Below are 21129 nucleotides of genomic sequence, written 5' to 3' on the forward strand. Positions count from 1 at the left end.
TCAAAGTATTCTTTAAATTGTGACGGAAGACATGGCTAAACGTTTTAGGATATAAAAGGGATAAACACAGACTGGCCTTCCGCACACCGGTCTGACGTGCAGGGAAAGGTTGCTTTTGCAGCTCATGTTGGTCATGCTGATTAGTTGCTTAATCTGATTACTGTTCTTTGTGTTCCATATGTCAGATTCGTGGCTTGAAACCCAGTCCTGATATTCTAGCTCCATTATAATTAAATAGTTCATAAAATAGGGAGGGTTTTCAGGCACTGAGGGCTTTCAATAACAATGGGGTAGATTTTGGTAGATTTCCAAATTATTAAAATTAGTGATGCTGGAAGTGGGAGTATTAGCTGTTTGTCAGAATGGGGGTAATTCACATTCTCCTTCCCTAACCCCAATTTCTGCTTATAGTGAGAGAAGTTATAGAGAGGAAAGGGTTAATACTGTAAATGGTTTGAAGGTGGAGGAAAGGCTAAAAGCCACTGGCTTAGATGAAAGGTAGGGAATCAGGGCTCCCTAATGAGTTATCTGTGAGTAGTTTGTTGAGACAATGATCTGGTGATCCAAGCCAAAAAACATCTTTCTGTATGATTATCTAATTTACTTCCTCTGTGGGGCCGTGGAGACTTAGCCACACTTAATCTTTTGATTCTGTACCCTGTGGAGCAGTTCATTTTATGATTTTATATTCCTGCTGAATTATACAGATTATATTCCCACTTGGGTACTTGGTCCCTAAATCTCCCTAACCTGCTGAAATCTATCCATTTCGCTGTTCTCTTACATTTTTCCTTCCTGTTATTGTTAAATTCTAAATAAACTCAGAAGAGTAGATTCATTAGCCAGAGTGAGTATTGGTGGCAATTAGGAAGTGGCATTCGGAATTATCTGGAGATGTAATTCCCTGAACTAATAGCAACAGCCTAACCGAAAGCCTTATGGGAGGGAGGAGGGGAGGAAACAAAGTGATGTGATTGAAGTTGATGTAATGAGTATTTGCTGGTTCTAGGCAGTGCCACTCTGCTTTCTGGGCTCTCTTGCTCACTTTGAAGGAGATTCAAGGGGAAGTTTAAATTTCATGTGCCATAGCTGGGAGTTCCTTCTGAGCTCTGAAAAGGGAAGTAATAGAGAGTTGAGTGCTTTCCATTCATTATGTAACTGCTTTTATAGAGAAATTCTGTGTGATTGATAACTCCTTGTCCAAGGTGCTACCACCTTACACTTCATTAACAATAATAGTCCAGATGAAAGAACTCTGAAAATTATTACATTTTTTAAAAGTGCAAGGTTTTATGCTACAAAGTAGGCACTATTACTCCAATGTGAGAGGAGGACTAGGTAACGGAGGTCACATGACTTGTTCAAGGTCATGCAACTAAATGACCCCCTGAGGATCAAGCCCAGGTCTTCTGACTCTGGGTATTTTCTGCTCAACTGTGTGCATATCCATGGAAATAATTAGCTAGGCTAGGTGAACCTAACTTGTGATTCTCTAGGTGGGTGGATTAATTGAAATCACAAAACTATAATTGAGAGAGATCCAAAGATGTAAATCCCAGTGATTTTTTATGTTTTGCCTTATCTTCAAATTACAACATCCTGAGTCTTTGCTGTCACAATCCTGCTGCTCCGAATGGACCTCCAGACTAGCTCTCTCTGGCCTTGGTCTCCCCATGCCCACAATAGTCTGCTTTTCAGCCTTGCTGTGATCTTACATTCTCAGCTGTTGACCCAGAATGTCTAGGTTCAGATATTGCCTGTACACCTTGAACTCAGAGTTTTCTCATCTGTAAAAGGAGATGATGATATACCTACCTCAAAGGGTTGTTGTAAGGATTAAGTTCATTAATACATGGTAAGTGATCAATAATGTTAGCTGCTGTTGTCTCTATGTAGCTAGAGATATTTGTATGTAGGATTCTGTCATTTATGTATTTCTGAAAGAATTGCAAAGCATCAGTGAGGAAAGTGTTCAGTGGAATTGATGATAAAATGTTGAGTATCATTGGCACTCAGTAATTTCCAGAATGACTTTCTTCAGTAATTTTCTCTGACTTTCTTTTTTTTTTTTTAACTATTTTTTTATTGTTGATTTTAGAGAGAGAGGAAGGGAGAGGGAGAAAGAGATAGAAACATCTATGAGAGAGAACATCGATTGGCCGCCTTCTGCATGTCCCCCACTGGGGATTTGGCTCACAACCTGGGCACGTGCCCTGACCGGGAATCAAAGCAGCGATCTCTTAGTGCATGGGTCGACGCTCAACCACTGAACCATACTGGCCAAGCACTCTGACTTTCTTTTTATTTTTTGGTATGTGCCCCTAGTGGGAACTGAACCCGGGACTCTCTGGTTTGCAGGCCAAAACTCCAACCACTGAGCCAAACTGGCCAGGGCCACTCTGACTTTCTTATCTCTCATGTGTTCTTCTTTTCTCCTCTCCATCTAAGTCATCTCTAACTGGTTCATAAATTGAGTATAGCATTTAACATATTGTGTTGTAATTCACTGGATTATGCTTTTCCCCCAAAGCATGCTTTCAGCACCTACCAGAGTGCCAGGGATGCCTGGAGACTCTTGTGGAATCAATGTGTTCTCTGCTTCACTGCTTTAGGCCTTGTCTCCATCTTTCATTCATGCAACCTCACCCGCTTCTACATCTTCTCATCCTCTAGGCCTCTCATTTCTTCTCTCACCTTCTCATTTCACATCATTTTCCTACATGCTTTTGACCTGTGTGGTAAATTGTAAATGTATTCCCGAGGGACCGTGGAATGAGACAGAGAGAGAAGGCCTTCATCAGAGAACAGAGCGCCTGAGGCTCACCTGTTGGTCTCGTTTTCACACTGGGGGAACCTTCCTGCCCTCGGCAGAATAGCAAGCATCTCCTGTAGTTGTTTTCTTTTCCGTTTCAAGCACGGCCTACAGTCACCTCTGGTAAACTATTTTCCCCTTTCTATATGGAACTTATCTTAGGTCTCTCCTACACTTTACCCTTCAATCCTGCCTTATTATTTCCAACTCATTGTTTTTTATCCTCACCTGAGGACTTTTTTGCTCAGATAGAGTGGGAGGGAGAGAGAGAGAAACATCAACGTGAAAGGGACACATTGAGTGGCTGCCACCTGCATGACTAACCAGGGCCAGGGACAAACTGCAACCGAGGTACGTGCCCTTAGCTGGAACCAAGCCCCAGTCTCTCTGGACCATAGGCCGACGCTCTAACCGCTGAGCCAAACCGGCCAGGGCTCCAACTCATTGTTTTATCACCAAGATGCACTGGCAAGAAAAAGCTCTGGTTCTTTGTGTAACCTTGAGCAAATTACGTGACATCTCTGAATTTGTTTTATCTTAAAGTGGATAATAACACTTACCTGCCTCTCTCAGATGGTTGTTCGGAGACTCAAATGAGATAGTAGGTCAACAGACATGTATTCACAGAAGCAGAAGAAAGAACAGGCGGGGTCACTTCTGTCATCTCATTTCCTGTATCAGTATGTTTCTCTAAGTGTGGACTGTGGGAAAGCTGTACTTTTCCTAGGTCTTTCTTATGCACAGTGGAGCTGAAAACCTCCAGTTGCGATGTATTCTTAGTTGCTGGTTTGTGTTTGGTTCAGCTGATTAATAAATATTCTCTAAAGCCCAACCTCAAGGGCCCTCACTTGCTAGCCTTTCTTAGCTTCTGTCTCTCATGTTCCTACCATGTTCCATGCTAAAGAAATTTCTTATCCTTGCATGGTGACCAGATGGTTTACACATTACTTGCACACAAATAATTCTTAAAAAAATATTTAGAGTATTATTTTTGGATTTTAGAGCTGAAGAAAGCAAGGCAAGAAATATATATTTTTTCCTTTCCTATTTCTGTTTCTAAGTAGATTCCTCAATAAAACATGCTCAGGTATTCAACAGAGGCTGCTGAATGTAGACACATATGTGTAGAAGTCTGATATTTTACCAATGGATTTCTATTTAATTTGGACAGAAAAGAACCTGAGTTATTAGCACCTGCCACTTATATATATTACATCTCAAAATTTCTCAGAAAACATTACAGTTAGAATAAATTTATTATCTTCAGCCACTAATTCCATTATATTTATGTGAAACAGAAGGGTTTATGGTATGTAGGTTTTCCTTTTCCTCCCTAAGTGATTAAAGTCTGATGTTTTAACCACCACGAACTTATTTTGAATATAAAGAAATGGTGTTTTTTTTGGTACAGTTGTCAAATTAGTTTTAATTTGGGGAGATACTGTCCATTAAACAAGCAGTTAAGATATCTTCTCTGTGCTCTAAATGAGGTTAGAGTATTTAGAATTTTCTGATCGTAGAAAATTTATCACTCTTCAGAGTATATTAGTTTTACAGAACTCCTGAGAGTACTTGTGGAGAAAAATTAAAGTTAATATTTGGATTTTTATTGAGTGAGTTTGAGTTCACCTACAAATACTTGGTTAGTCATTAAGACTTTTTATTTTAGAAACTGTATTTTAAAAAATTTTTTACAACCTTCTTAATGCTTCCCAGGAACCAGATCCTGAATTTCCAGTATCTCAGGTAAAGGTTTAGCTGCAACCTTTAGTTTAGATAATACTTTAATTATTATTGCTTAGTTTTTGCTGTAGATTAGAAAATTTGCTGCATATCTACCTGCTGTGTTATAAAATTAGCCATATCTACTAGGCATTCTGTACCTTCTTATGTAAACCATTGTATTTTTAACACTTTTATGTCTGTGGGTGGGCAGCTTTGTAGAACTCATGTAGTCTGTTTGCTAAGGCCTGGAGCTTACATAGAAATTACCAATAATGACCAGAGGATGAGAAAAATAAAGGAAGCAAGGGGAACCAGGGGCTTAGAAAGGGAGCAAGAAGTTAGAAGAGCCACAGGTGTCTGAAATGACTGTGAAGGATAGGACACGTCTTGAATAGAGTAGCCCAACTCTGCTTCAGAAGGTCTTCGTTATGGACTGAGATGCTTGTCACGGTGAAGAAGAAAGGAAGGGACACTGGCCAGACAGCTATGTCTACCAAATCACCTTGGTTCGAGGTAGGAGGTGGTCAGAAAGGCCTGTGAGCTGGATAAGACATAGCAAAGGGGGGCTAGAGGAGGCCTGGTTAGGGAACCCCAGGCCAGTGAAGCTCTTAGCCCACGTGGGTTTCCAGTAAGTCTGAGAATAAGGAGAAGAGAGGAAAGAGCTGTAAATCAAAGAGCTTAAATATTTCTAGGTGTTTGCCCTGCCAAGTGAGAGAAAATTGTAAGTGTTTCTTAGATAGATAACCTTTTATGGGGTTCATCAAACCTTTTAGAAGAAAGCAAAACACAAAGTACTCTCATAGAGGCCTGAGAGTATATTAAACAAACACTGCAAATAGATTCAAATGCAGTACTCTGTTCTTTAAAAATATGCTATTTATCTTTGAAATGTTTATAACTATGATTTCCAAATCGATAGATGGTGCAAAACTATTTTTGCATAAGATGTACAATAATATGTATGTGTAATGGAAGGACCTCAATTACAGAGTAAGTAATGTGCTTGTTGTTTTCAGTATTTTTGGAAGATTTTGATTAAAATTAAAACATCAATAATTTGCATTGTTGGTATGGTTTTAGAACTGTAAATGGCATTTGAAAGTTTCAAACTAGCACAAGGGCTTCTTGAATGATTTGTACTTAGCATTACTTTCCTGTTATGTTACTGTAGACTTAGGTATCCATCGGATAGTGAGCTAAAGGAATAAAAAGGGAACAAGATTGACTGGATTCTTTTGAGCTCACTATTTACACTTTTTGCCTCTCTTCTTTTGCACATTTTTACAACTTCAAAATAAATGAGGCTTTACAATAATAATTCAATATTTTGTGCCTAAGATTTTATTTTCATAGACTAGTCAGTGTCAGATGTTACTGATTCTTATGATCTCAAAATCAGGTGAGACAGACTGTTCTTAATAATAACCTAGCAAAATTGTTTTTTACCTACTTTTAACTGCTGGCCTTGCATTCTGTATTAAGAGGAACAGAACAATTAAGACATGTTTCCCTCAGTCAGTTTACTTTTTACCTTTTCAAATGTTTATTTTTATAACTAGAATTGGATTAACCTCACAGAGGGTAGAACAAGTCAATATTTTCCTGATGTTAGCTGGCACATAACTGCTTCCAGAATAATATCTTGTAGTCTAACTCAGCAAATGAATGAGATAGGATCATGTTTCACAGATAAAAAGCACATGATTGATGTGATGATTACTCATTTAGATTGGGAGAATCTATGCTTTTTTTTTTTATAGAAAAGTTCCTATCCATCTATTATTTTTGTGGATTTCACAGTACTTCCAATGCATAGGTATTCAAATTATTTATATAAATTGCATGACCCTGTCATTTTTCAACAAGTTAAACATATCTGATAAAGCTAATTTATATTTTTATTCAGATTCAACAGGCAGTTTGGGATCACAGATTGTGCTTTATTTTGCATTTTATTTTAATCACTGATCAGTTTTGAGCTTAAAAATTTTTAAACAGGCAGAGGATTTTAGAACTGTAAAAGATACTTGGCTTTTTTCCAAAATAAAATTTTTAATTTTTTTAAAGCCAAAGCCCCATCTGCTGTTTTTTTAAAAATTAAAATCTCAAGAATTGTTCACATTGCCTAGAGCAGTTCTTTGAATACAACCTGATGTTTAATCCAGCAGTGATATGTTATTTTCAAGGTCATTTTTTGTTGGGATAAAGGAAAGTCAGGAAGATTAATATTCTCAAATACTGAGGAAATTTAAAATTTAATAATGGTTTAAGTAGATTTTATTACAGAGCTTTAAATATCAAAATTTCACATCACTATTTCTACTTCTTAAAATTACATTTTAGAAATTAAAACAAATAGAGCTCTATTTAATTTTTTGAAAAGGTGAATTCTTATGAAATAAAAAAAATTTTTTTAATGTTCTTATTTGGCTTCTGAAATATTTATTCATTTGGTGAGGGAGGGAGTAGTGGATTTACTTTTTTATATTTTCCTTAGCCTAATATAAAAAAAATTGCACCTCCTTAATATTTGAGAGGTTAGTAAGAAGATAGATATCAAGAAGCATGATGGATTGTACTATGAGATAAAGTCTGGACATGAAAATAATATAAAAATATGTGCATGGATAATTATTACCCAGCTATATAAATGATACTTTAACAAGAAAAACCTGGCTTTTAGAAAGTCGACTTAATGAAGTCTCCAAATTATGGTTTTGCTCCTCATTTATGGTTTTGCTCTTCATTTGCTCCTCCTCATCAGGATAAAAATTCATATACCTCACTGTGGCATACAGGGTCCATCATCTATGGGCTCCTGCCTTTTTCTCCAGTTTCTCTGACTGCTGCTTCAGCTGGACCTGATTCTTCAACCATGCTCAATTCTTTTGGAGCTGCCAAACTGGTCTGCTTCTGTCCTGTTGTGCTTTGCCTGGCACAAGCTTTCCAGCCTCTGCCACTGGGCCTCTCCTCCAACAGCTCCAGAATTTTGTTATTACACTTTCTCCATAACACTGAAATTCTCTTGTTCTGGAACTAGTACTGTGGCCTACTTATCTCTGTCCCCAGGACCTGGTAAGCAGTAGGTGCTGAAGAGTTAAAGATGGAAATGAACCACTTAACCAGCAAAGCCCACTTTCTTCTTTACCGGTCCAACAGAAAATGCTGCAGTCCTTCTTCCTGTCCACCAGAGGGTGCTGAGCAAAGAATGTCCAATTGAAGTCATCATATACTTGCAGGACAGCTAGTATGTGGGGACTTAAATCAGGATTACTTATTTCTGTCTTTGAAGTTAGATTAAATCACTAGTCTAAGCCAGTGATAACTTGCCTGACCCCTAAGAAAGCTGTATAGATCTGCCAACTTTTCTGGTGTTTTATGAGTGAAAACATCAGGTTGTTTCTACACAGATGAAGTTCCAATTGGAATTGATTTTTTTTTTTTTTTTTACAAACAAATTAGTTTTATAAGTCCATATTCTGCTAATTCAACTATATTAAATTTACACATAGCATTTGAAACATTTTATTCTACCTTATTTGATGAGAATCCAGTAAACCACAACAAGAGAAGTACAAACCAAAAAAACCAATCATCTAACAAATGTAATTTCACTCTAAGGGCCTAAATATATTGTGAAGATAGTCTTCTTTATCCCCATTAGAATGAAAGCATGAAGATTTTCATTAAAATTGTTTTCAATATATGCATTCCGATTACTTTAGTCCACAAAGAGATCTCTACTTTCTAATTCCGATAAAACTATTTTCCACACCGCACACTTGAACTGCTTTGCCTTGGCATATATTCCAATAGATGATGTGTTCAGGGAAATTAGGATACAGGTTTTATTCTTGTGTTTCCTTCTCAGAACCTAGCCCAATGCTATATTTAGGAGCCCAGTGCTATATCAATAGACGTGGACTGACTGACGGAGTGCATGTGGGTTCCTATGTGAGCATATTTTGGACCTGTTGTAGCTCTCGTGTGTTCCCTCTCAGTCCCTTTGCCTTCCCTCAGCAGGCTTCACAGGCAGACCCCCGGTATAGTGAGCTCTAATCCCACCCCAAGTTTCCCTTGCTGCTGCTTCCACTGTAGAGTCAGCTCTGTGCTGCTTCTTCAAGACTTGCCTTCCTCCCATATTGCCCACAGGACACCAAGCTTTATTGTTCTTTGCTTCTATTCTGTAGTGAAGCAGAAAGGTAAACATTTCTGATCAAGTACTTTCAAGTGTTTAACAAGATATTTAATTGTGTACACCTTTACAGCTAATTCTCAAGGTAAAGCAAAGCTGATAAGATATTTTCCAGATTCCTTAATTACTCCCCCCCCCCCGCCCACTTTCTAGCAGGTTTTGTCCTGGCTTGATCACAAAGCAACCAAGAGTGTGTTGATTAGTTATTGGGAATTGGGAGAAATTGATCTTAGTTAATTCAACATTTTTGGAATACCTGTTGTGTACAAGAACCATAGGCATTATGGAAAATAAAAAAGTGAACCAGGTAGCCCTGGCCGGTTTGGCTCAGCGGTTAAAGCATTGGCCTGCGGTCCAGAGAGACCCGGGTTCGGTTCCCGCTAAGGGCACGTACCTCGGTTGCAGTTTGTCCCCGGCCCTGGTTGGGTCGTGCCGGTGGCAGCCACTCGATGTGTCCCTTTCGCATCGATGTTTCTCTCTCTCTCTCGCTCCCTCCCACTCTATCTGAACAAAAAACGAAAAAATATCCTTGGGTGAGGATTAAAAAAAAAAAAAAAGTGAACCAGGTAGAAAAGCTTGTGTTCTCGGGAAGGGAGGGCTAACCTATGCCCAAATGATTATAGTGTTTGTTGAATATGGTAAGTACATAATAATAGAAGTATAAAGAGAATGGTCTGTGAGACAGACAAGAAGAAAATAGGTTTAGAGTTGAACTCCCAGGGAAGTCGTTGTGAAGGACTTGGCCCTGAAAGAAGAAGGCGGAAGGAGCATGGTGATTGTATCGTTATCATTTGTTTTCATATTATTAGTCTACTAAAATTTTCTCCAAAGATCTTTTATTTATCAAAAGGCATGTTAGAAGACCGTCAGATAATTGTCACACTTTTTTTTATTAGGTAATTGGTATGTTGGTTATTTCGTGATAAATAATGACCTTTTCTTCTTCTTTTAGTTTCTCGACATAGCCCTTTAAATTAGTATAATGCATTAAGTGGTAAACATGCTTACTAAAAAATTAGAGAATAATAAACGATGGCTGGCTTCTACAGGCTTCCCAGTACTTCTAATGATGTTTAATATATGCTTTATTTTATCCATGCTTTTTAGGCAGCTTGGATTTTAAAAGCACGAGCACTAACTGAAATGGTATACGTCGATGAGATTGATGTAGATCAGGAAGGAATTGCGGAAATAATACTAGACGAAAATGCTATTGCTCAAGTTCCACGTAAGCATTGGTTTTTCAGTGAAGTAAATGAAATGCCATTAGGAGGAGGACATCTTGCGTTTACAAAATACGTAGTCGGGTGGTGCACGTTTTAAAAGTTCTTGTGGCATACCGGTTGAACATCGCTGCTGTAAGCCTTTGCTAAATGGGTTAATACTACCTACCTGACAGACTTAGTGTGAAGATTAAATATGATTACATAAGTAGCACGATAGATAGATAATAAATATTAATCTCAAACATTTCCCCAAAATGTATCTCTCTCTTGTCATTAATGTTTTCACCAGGCCCACACATTTCTGAAAATTTGTTAGCTGACGGTTTTTACAGTTAGTAAATAATATATAAACTGAATTCACTGTCTCATCTCATAGGTCCTGGAACATCCTTGAAAATCCCTGGAACTAATCAGACGGGAGGGCCTAGTCCAGCTGTCAGGTACGTACTTCTGTTTCATGCCCTCTGTTACTAAATATTGACCAGTCTGTTTGAGAATCTTCCTTCATTGATCTTCTTTGTATTTTTTAACAATTTACAATCGCCACAGGCCTGTCACTCAAGCTGGAAGACCCATTACAGGTTTCCTGAGACCCAGCACACAGAGTGGAAGGCCAGGCACTATGGAACAGGCCATCAGAACGCCCAGAACTGCCTACACGGCTCGCCCTATTACCAGCTCCTCTGGGAGATTTGTCAGGCTGGGAACGGTAAGTTCTGCCAGCTTCACCATAGTCATAGCCTTGCATCACCAAAATAACATTATAGTACAGCATTTTACACTGTTCTTATAATGGAGAATTATATGGAAGATTTTTAAAGGTGATTCTTTCTACTTGTGTGCCTTTATAATTTTTATGCATAAATCTTAATTTGTGTTTCAAGAGAAGGTTTTCTATTTCTTGTTTTATCATTTTTTTTCCATAGGCTTCCATGCTTACAAGCCCTGATGGACCTTTTATAAACTTATCTAGACTAAATTTAACAAAATATGCCCAGAAACCCAAATTGGCAAAGGTATGTACTTAAAATTACTTTATGTTAGGAAGTAATGTTAGAAGTATTATTGTAATAACATTGTAGGAAATGGATAAACATTTGTGAAGGAAAGGCCATGTTTTGATTGAGATGGATATGTTTAATTACTGTAATGTATAAAATTCCTCCTGGTCTGGAGTTAAGGAAAGTCAATCAGAAATAAAGTATGTACAGTGTACCATTATTATAGGAAATTCTTTTTTTTCTTTATAAAGAACAGTAATTTACAGCAAGGAAGGCAGATATGCAGCAGCATCTTCAGGGAGTGAAGCTTAGGAGGTCATCTGTATGTGTGTGTATTTTTTTTTTTCTTTTCAGCTTGGCTGATTCTCAGAAAAATAATTTTCTATCCTTGAGGGTTTTAGGATTGTCAAAAAGAAGATAAAAAACATGTACTTCTTCTAATTAGTAATTAATCAGGCATCTCAATAAGGATTACTCAAGCCAGAGAGTGGCAAGCCAAGTTTATTAGTAATTCTAACTACTCAAAGATTAAATGCTCCTTTAAATTAAGGAGGGAGGGAAGAAGGGGTGGGGGGGAGAGAGAGAGAGAGAGAGAAAGAGAGAGAGAGAGAGAGAGAGAGAGAGAGAGAGAGAGATTGAAAGAAAGGTGTGCATGACCTTTCCAGTACAAAAAAAAACTTGCAGGTGAGCATGGAATAATTCAGTTAGGAGCCCTTATCTTCTGGATGCTGGTTGAAGCCTAGCCCCAGTTTTTAACTGTAATCTCTGTGAATTCTGTACATGAGTCCTGAGCTTATTCCTAATCTCAGTATTAATGGCATTTAGCATATTTATTAAATATCAAACACTCTAGGAAAAACTGAAATGGACACGAGCCCTACAGAGTTGAAGTTCAAATCAGGAAAAGAAATGCTAGTTAGTAGACAGAAAGGGAATCAGATTACAATAATGCTGGTGATGTGTTCTTAATGTCTTATTTGACAGCAATCCAGTCAACTTAATTTAGCAGAATCGTGAAGCTTTTCTCATTTCTCATTCCTCTGTGAGAGTGGAGTATGCAAAGCAGCCTGTATGGAACATCTGGTTCCCTTCCTTTCTAGGCCATTGACTTGAGGTGGCTGGGTGGCTAGTTGATACCGGCGCTGCTTTCTAACCAAGGCGGCAGTCAGTGGAGGCGTTTCCCTCAGTTAAATGATGATGCTTCCAGGACAGACCTGTCTGTATCACGAGATTTAGACTGAACTAATTTTGCACTTTTTTAGTGGGTTGTAGAAGCAATGCCAGGTTTTTCTATCCTTGGTCCCCAGCTTGCCTTGACTCCTCAGACCTCATTTCTAATACTGGCATGTTGCTTGGGGTGTCTGTGGTGACTCCCTGACCCTGACACTGTCTTAGGTGTTGTAACATCTTTTTCATGGCAGTGGTGGCACCAAATGCACCCTTAATTTTTTTTTTTTCTGTTTAACAGAACAAATGGAGGGTTAAGTACAGTTTTTAAAAGAAAGACCTCCTAATATTTGTTTTGGCTATTTCCAAGACTTCTCTGTTAATATCCTTTGTATCTTCCAGGCGCGCTAGCCTCTTTGCAAGTGTAAATAATGTTATTATGGACACATGTAGTACTACCAACAGATGATCCAGTAAATACTTACTTATCCAGATGAGTTGGGTGAGGGATTAAAATAATGGTTCTCAGCCCTGGTTGTACATTAGAATCATCCAAATATAAGCAAAAAACAGCCTACTTTATACTTAAACTCTACATTGTTTTGGAAGGAACAGCCATATTTTCCTATGTCTAAAGTATCATTATTAATAGCGTAATCACTGTGTAATATATGTAAAGTGTGTAAAAAATGGGGTGAATCTGTTTTATGGCAGTCCTAAAGTCAGTTTTTATATTTGTCTCTTTCTAATAAAACAGTATGTATAATATGAAAAAAAAATGTTCAGTTATTTGAGCTTTCCAGTTTGTGTTCTATAAAAACAGGAATTAGTTATAAATAGCCATATTTTAAAATGGGTGATTGTGACAAATGATGCATAGACCCATTATTTATAAATCGCAGGCACTTTCTTATTTTGGTTCAATCTAGCTGTTGTCAAAACTGCCTTTGAGTTTTGATATAATAATAAAGTGCTTTTGTTAAAATAAAATCTAATGCATTTTTGGCTTTTTTTTTTTCTTTCATAGGCTTTGTTTGAGTATATCTTTCATCATGAAAATGATGTTAAGACTGTAAGTTTTGCATTCATGCTATTTTCTTTTATTGTAAGTTTTCTGACTTTGGGGATTTAGATTCTGAAACATTCTGCTTCTTACCTTCCTTACCTTATAAGCAGATGGAATGATAAAAGCTTGGAGAATTACTAATACTTTCTAATCCACTGTCAGTTTCAATAGAAAAATGTGTGTAAACATAGAAGTGTTAAGAACTGTGCCTGATCCTTAGAGTACATAGATCTCCATTTATGGGCGAGATATAGATCACTGAGAATACTATCTAATGTTTGTGTTAAAGTTTATTTTCTTTAAAAATATTTTTTTTTCTTTATTGATTATAGAGAAAGAGGAAGGGAGAGGGAGAGAGCGATAGTAACATTGATGACAGAGAACATTGATTGGCCGCCTCCTGCATGCCCCCCACTGGGGATTTGGCCCATAACCTGGGCATATGCCCTGACCGGGAATCGAACTGGTGACCACTTGGTGCATGGGTCGACGCTCAACCACTGAGCCACACTGGCCGGGCTTGAAGTTTATTTTCTATAGTCAGCATTTTTTATCTATTTTTTCTTTAACCCATATAGTGTATTAAAATAGGTTTACTAATACATCTATTTCTTGTTTCTTTGTATAGCACTCCCTATCCCCATTAACATTTTATGATACGAATTTCAAACATACATGCAACCAAAAGAGAAAAAAAAGAAAAATCAAACAACCCTTAAAAAAGAAAAGAAAATTTATGCAGCCATTAAAAATCATAATTATAGGGGTTGGGCTGGTGTGGCTCTGTGGTTGAATGTCAGCCCATGCACCAAGAGGTCACTGGGAATGGCACATGCCCAGGTTGTGGGCCGATCCCCAGTGGGGAGATTCAGGAGGCAGCCAATGGATGTTCTCTGTCATCGATGTTTCTATTTCTCTCTCCCTTTCCCTTTCTCTCTCTCTAAAATCAAATATTTTTTTAAAATTATAATTATAAAAACTAGGTAGGAACATGAAAAGTGTTTATAATGTTAAGCCAAGCAATTATACCATTTAGGCCCTGGCTGGTTTGGTTCAGCAGTTAGAGTGTTGACTCATGGACCAGAGAGTCCCAGGTTCAGTTCCCGCTAAGGGCACGTACCTCAGTTGCAGTTTGTCCACGGCCCTGGTTTGGGTCGTGTGGGTGGCAACCACTCAATGTGTCTCTCTCACATCGATGTTTCTCTCTCTCCCTCCCTCTCTCCCTCCTACTCTATCTGAAGATGAGTGCAAAAATGTCCTTGGGTGAGGATAAAAAAAAAAAAGTATACCATTTAGTATATTAAATAGAATTATAACTCTAAAAAGATATATTTATGATGGATTCTAGAAGGTGTTACCTGGAAATAATACTATTAGATGTTAAGATGTATTAATTCTACAAACATTTGTTGAATATGTACATTGTGCCAACAGCTTGGATTACAACGGTAAATAAAAAGTTATTCATGGTGGTACTAAAGGAGATTAATTCTAATTTACCACGCCCTCAATTCTTAATAATAATGTTATAGCAACTTTTCATTTATAAATTCAGCTATAAGTGAGGGGCAATAAAAAATAGAATGCTTATAGTCATACCTGCTGATTATTTTCATCTGCTTACCCTCAATACATATACACTGTTTTAAAGGACATGTAATTAAGCAATTTGTTTTGTTTTTATTTAGTATAAAGGGCATATTGTTGGTTTCTCTGTTTTCCTTTTTATCCTTAGTTTACTTATTGATTTGTTGTTTTATTAGGTTATTCTTTGAACAGGTAATTATTGAGTGCCTATGTATTGGTACTATGATGTGTGCTAGGAGTACTAAGAAAGACAGAAGCTGTATCTATTTCCTACTGGTATGGGCTTGCCACATTGTAATTCTGTTATGGATCAGATTGTTCCATTAAAATGTCATGTTAGATTTTCTCACAGACTGTTATTTTCTGAATGGAAGAAGAATTTAGACAATGAACAGAAAGCATTCGTTTTTTGAAAATACATTTTGTATATTTTGTAACTTAGCTGGAAAAATAAAAAAGGAATTCTATTTTTCAACATGCTGAAGAAATCAGAGGTGCTTTTATACTGGTTAGTTGGGGTGGTCTCCACATTTCTTTGTAAATAAATTATTTCACACAAGTGTAGAGAATATTAGACAAATATAGAGAATACTGTAAAATGATATTGCAATGTTAAGAACAAATCAAATTGATCTTCTGTGGAAAACTGTTTCTGTCTTTGAGTTCTTAGTACTCTTTCCATTTGTTGGGGGAGGCCAATATTAACAAAACTGAGGTGGCGTGTGGGTGGGTGATTCGGTATTTGTCTATAAACCGATACAGAGAATACCTGTAGATAACTATAGAAAATACCATGAAGTGACATTTCAATGTTGAGAAAAAGTGAAGTTGATTAATGGAAAACTATTTCTGCCTTTGAGTTCCTAACATCTTCCCTCACGCCGCTCCCCTTGGGGGCAATATTGGCAGTATTAATAAAATTAAAGCCCTGGCTGGTTTGGCTCAGCAGTTAGAGTGTCGGCCTGCGGTCCATAGAGACCCGGGTTCGGTTCCTGCTAAGGGCATGTACCTCGGTTGCAGTTTGTCCCCGGGTTGTGCGGGTGGCAGCCACTCGATGTGTCCCTTTCACGTCGATGTTTCTCTTTCTCTCTTCCTCTCTCTCCCTCCCACTCTATCTGAACAAAAAATGAAAAAATGTCCTCGGGTGAGGATCAACAAACAAACAAACAAACAAAAAACTAAAGTTGGTGGTTAAGGAATCTTTATTTCCATATGTTCTTTAATTTCTTCATCTTCAAGTTGTCGCAAGTATAATAATAGTGAAAGGATGACTGCTTTTTTAAACATTAGTGGTTTGGAGCACTGTTAGGAAATCCACTGGGAGGCCAAGTTGGACATTTTCACAAACATTAGATCTGCCCAGAACTCTGCTATAAACTTATGGCCTTCGTTTATGATATTCTGAGCCTTTAATATCAAGATTCTGTATTGATTGAATTATTCGAAGATCCTTAAATGTAAGTATGTAGTCATTTATTTTTAAGGGGCTTTCGACTAGTGGTTGCCAGAGGGGAGGAGGTTTGGAGCACTGGGTGAAAAAGGTGAGGGGATTGAGAAGTAAGATTGGTAATTACAAAACAGTCATGGGGATGTGAAGTACAGCTGAGGGAATATAGTCAGTAAACTGTAATAACTGTGCATGGTGCCAGGTGGGGACTGGAAGTATCGGGGGAGCACTTTGTAAATTACATGATTGTCTAACCACCATGCTGAACACCTGAAACTAACATAAAGTAATATTGAATGTAAACTGTAATTGAAAAAAAAAAAATTGGGGCTTTAGAGAGATATAGATTTTCTGTCACTTTAAAAATTTTAAATATTAATACGAATCTTATTACTATGACAGTTTGTTTTGTACTTAAGTTATTTTCAACATAAATTAGGAACAAAGAAAAGAATTAATTAAATCAACGAATAATTGTTTAGTGCCTCTTAACAGCACATCAGTGAATCAGGAGAACAACAATGGGGACTGAGGGCCCATCTGAAGTTGTCATGGATGCTTTTGTCTAGGGCAGTGTCAGTTTTCAGATGAAGAACGATCATTCAAATGTATAATTTTAAATTATTTTATTCTATATCAATTATTCATATTAATTTTCTTAATTGGTTTAGCACACACATAGGGATCCTACATAGGAAGACTTGTTTCAGGACCATAAGTGAGAGCAAACTCAGTAGCTTGTAATAGCACTAAATCTAACCTTGGAAAGTTAGAAAATGTAAAAATATTAGAATGACATATTTTTCTGAAAAAAACAACAAAAAAAACAACAACAACCAGAAGATCATTAGATTAAACACGGGAGTGAATATGACCTATTTGCTGGAAAAGGTCTTTATAAAGACTAAGTTAAATTAATATGTTCAGATATTTACAGTACACTCCTGAATTGAGGTGATTGAAAATGTTTTTCTAGTATTTCCAGGGATAATGCTAATTGAGGTTATAGTCTCCCCCTCATTTTTGCTTCCATGTTTATTTCTGACTTGAGGGAAAAATAGAAAAATAAGCGTAAGAAAGTTGTATGTGTCTTGGTTTTAAATGTTCTTAGCTTTTGAGTAGAGATGTTGATTTTTCAAGTCTATTAGGACACCAGCATGGTGACGCCATTTTTTCCTCTAATAAATAGTTTGCATATTTACAAGTGTGCCCTGGAGCAAGAGAAGGTGGGGAACAGAGAGAAGTTACGAGTTTGCAGAAGGAGCTCCAAGAGATGTTTCTGTCACTCATTTCAGAAAAAGGTTAATATTAAGAAATGGACAATAATACAGGATAGTTCTGAGATAATAGAACTGAAAATCTGAGTTATTTTTTTTATTTTTTTATTTTTTTAATCCTCACCCGAGGACATTTTTCTATTTTTTGTTCAGATAGAGTGGGAGGGAGAGAGAGGAAGAGAGAGAGAGAGAAACATCGACGTGAAGGGACACATCGAGTGGCTGCCACTCATACAACCAACCAGGGCCAGGGACAAACTGCAACTGCGGTACGTGCCCTTAGCGGGAACCGAACCCTGGTCTCTCTGGACCGCAGGCCAATGCTCTAACCGCTGAGCCAAACTGGCCAGGGCGAAATCTGAGTTATTTTAACTGAATTGTTGGCTATCATGATTATACTAACACTGTCTAAAGAATAGAAGTTTTTCAACCTTCAGAGAAAGAATAGTAAGTATTACTTAAAAAATCAGAATTCTCTTTTAACTAATAACTTGAGTTTTTTTCACCAAGTCTTTACATGAGCTTCAAATTTCTATGAGCTTCAAATTTGTGTAAAGATTGATTTGCTTTTCTCTTGTCCAAATGCCTTCTACTTCCTCTGTATAAAATTATAATTCCTATTTAGTCATTTCTTGTCAGATCTTGAATAAACACTAAAGGAACACACTAGAAGACATGAGAGAGATGGGAGAAACACATGTAAAATATGAAAGCAATTAAGGAGATGTTTTTCAGTCTGCAGCAGAGGAAAGTCTGACCCTTAGAGTTCACTGGAATGCAAGGTGATGTCAAAATAATGGATTTGAAGATGGCCGTTACCCAAGCACCCCAGCTCCTTCATGATTCTATTTTCCAAACCTTTTTCTACCTGCTTCCTTGATCTTTTTCTATTTCTCTACATCTCTATTTAAAGTGCAGCCTGCAGCCCTGCTGGTGTGGTTCAGTGGTTGAACATCGACTCATGTACCAAGAGGTCACTGGTTCAATTCCCAGTGATCTGGGCACATGCTTGGGTTGTGGGCTTCATCCCCTGTAGGGGGCATGCAGGAGGCAACCAATCCATGTTTCTCTCTCTGTCTCCCTCTCCCTTTATCTCTCTTAAAAATCAATAAAAACATATTTAAAAAAACAGATAAATAAAGTGGAGCCTGCAATTAGACCAGGCTAACACACCAAAGGCTTGATTGCCACTGAATTTGGAGACATTTTGAATCACTTGATAAATGGTAGGGAGAAGGGACAACGTATAGATTTTTTAAAATATCAATTTTGTGCCTTGTATATTAATATTGTATTCAAATATGTTGTACATCTGCTTCCCTTTAATCAGTATTTACTTGTCATCTGCTGTCTGCCCTCTGGTCTGGAACTGATTATGTAGGGAAAATTGGTGGGGCCATCTGGAAATATGAGCATCTTGAGTTGCTGTCTGATTTCTAAAGCATGTTCTGACTGAGGTTAATTATATGGTTTATTTCATTATTTATTGTTTCTGTTTATTGTTAGAAGAGAAAATCCTAACCTAAAATGACTTGTTTTCCAAGGCTTTGGATCTGGCTGCGCTTTCCACAGAGCATTCTCAGTACAAGGACTGGTGGTGGAAAGTGCAGATTGGAAAATGTTACTACAGGTAAATCTTGGATTGTTTGTGAAGGGCTTAGAAGTGGCGACATATTTTAGAGTCTCGCATCTGATCATTTTTGGGGGAGTTTTCATGAAGAAATGAGAACTGCCTTCGGCTTACTTGAGAAAGCATTCACTTAGCAATCACATGGTGGCTCAAAGAACTGACACGTTTAGGACAGTAACAGTTTAGAGCTGGGAAGAGGAACCTTTGAGACCATCAGGTCCAATACCCTTCACAGATGAGGAAGCTGAGGCCAGAGAAAGGCTGGTGTCAGAAGCCTGTTGGTCACAGGCCTGGGACTAGAATCACGTCTGTCGATTCCCACTCCACCCATCTTGGCTCTCAAGTCTTTATTTCCACTGTTGCCTCACATCTGAAAAGTGCTTTACAGTTAGTTAAGTGATAGCTTGTCCATATGTTACATTATCTCACTTATATCTCAGAGCACCTTCGAGGTAGTTGCTATTATTAACCTTTGTCCAGATGAGAAAAACTGGGCCTCAAAAGGTAAAGTGACCTGCCCAAATCCATGCGGCTAGTATGTGGCAGAGCAAGTATTGAGCTCAGAGTTTTTGTTTTTGTTTTCCTTTATTGATGTTAGAGAAAGGAAGGGAGAGAGAGAGAAACATCGATGAGAGAGAACATCAACTGGCCGCCTCCTGCATGCCCTCCACTGGGGATCGGGCCCACAACCAGGGCATGTGTCTGATGGGGAATTGAACAGGCGCCCTCTTGGTGCATGGGTCGATGCTCAACTGCTGAGCCGCAGTGGCCAGACTGAGCTCAGTGTTTTGATGCTGGTTCTCTTACTATTTGCACAATTCCATAGTGTTTCTCTAGGATCTGAATATTCTTACATTAATTCATTTAATATTTACATTTTAAAGCTAATTAAGAGATCAGAAAAGTTGTGTCTAAGTTTATGATTATGATACAGCAACTAGTAAATAAGATCTGAAACTTGTTGCCTGATATTGAAATGCATTTGGAACGTTTGGAAAGTAAAGACAAATGGAAAATTATTTTTTATAAAGATAAATATGTCTTTTATTATTCAAAAACAAGGTAAATTGGTGACTGTGAACATCCTTCAATACTTATAAACTAGTTTCAGGCAAACACTGTGAGGGAAAGGAAATATATAAATGGAACCAAAGAGATGCTTTTTCTTTTACTTTCCAGCCCGGCTGGTGTGGCTAGGTGGCTGAGCATTGACCCATGCACCAAGAGGTCACTGGTTTGATTCCCAGGCAGTGACAAATCCCGAGTGGGGGGCATGCAGGAGGCGGCCAAGCAGTGTTCTCTCTCATTGATGTTTCTGTCTCTCTCCCTCTTCATCTCCCTTCCTCTCTCTCTAAAATCAATAAAGGAAAATAAATAAATAAATGACTACTTTCTATTTAGATATTTCACGTAGAACTCTAAAGTATTTTTCCTGCTGTTAGATTGAGGGAGTGCTTTCCACTAAAAGGTAATTTGAGACTATTATAACATTAAACTCTTACGAATATGGCATCCGAAGACAAGCTTGAAATGTTGAGCTTCTAAGTGAACCCTTCAGAAATCTTTAATAATTAAAGATAAGCACAACTCCAGTTCCTCCTGCCATCTATATCGGATGGCATTTAAATGAGTGTACTTTGTCATATTATCATTCTTCTCTGTTCCTTAATAGCTTCTCATCTTTATTATGGATATAGCATTCATTCATTCACTCACTCACTCAGTAAACTATTTAATGAGAAGCTACTCGGCCAGGCACTGGAGTAACAAATATCTATTAGATAGTTTCTTCCTACAAATGATAGTGTCTTACAGTTGAATGGAGAGAGAGGACCCTAAACAACAGTAAGCACAGTTCCCATTATGATAGAAGCAAGCGCAGGTGCAGTGGGACCCCAGAGAAAGAGCTCCTAATTTTGACTGGGGAGGTCAAGGATGATGTAGCCCCCAACTTGACTTCTGTCTCTTTGCTCTTGATCAGTTAGTTCTACTGGTC

General features: G+C 37.8%; 1 protein-coding gene across 2 annotated transcripts in view; it reads left to right on the forward strand.

The window, feature by feature from the left end:
* The window catches only part of TTC8 (tetratricopeptide repeat domain 8), a 49538-nt gene that overhangs the window by 5934 nt on the left and 22475 nt on the right, over positions 1-21129 (forward strand). Inside the window, exons 2-8 of one of the 2 annotated variants that reach the window (XM_036263626.1) lie at positions 4529-4558; positions 9840-9960; positions 10335-10398; positions 10508-10667; positions 10885-10974; positions 13154-13198; positions 19048-19133. In XM_036263626.1, the coding sequence (XP_036119519.1) occupies positions 4529-4558; positions 9840-9960; positions 10335-10398; positions 10508-10667; positions 10885-10974; positions 13154-13198; positions 19048-19133 (596 nt within the window). The remainder of the gene's footprint in view (positions 1-4528; positions 4559-9839; positions 9961-10334; positions 10399-10507; positions 10668-10884; positions 10975-13153; positions 13199-19047; positions 19134-21129) is intronic. The other variant, XM_036263627.1, reaches the window with a different exon arrangement.

The sequence above is a fragment of the Molossus molossus genome, unplaced genomic scaffold, assembly GCF_014108415.1.
Source record: "Molossus molossus isolate mMolMol1 unplaced genomic scaffold, mMolMol1.p scaffold_m16_p_1, whole genome shotgun sequence".
NCBI lineage: Eukaryota > Metazoa > Chordata > Mammalia > Chiroptera > Molossidae > Molossus > Molossus molossus.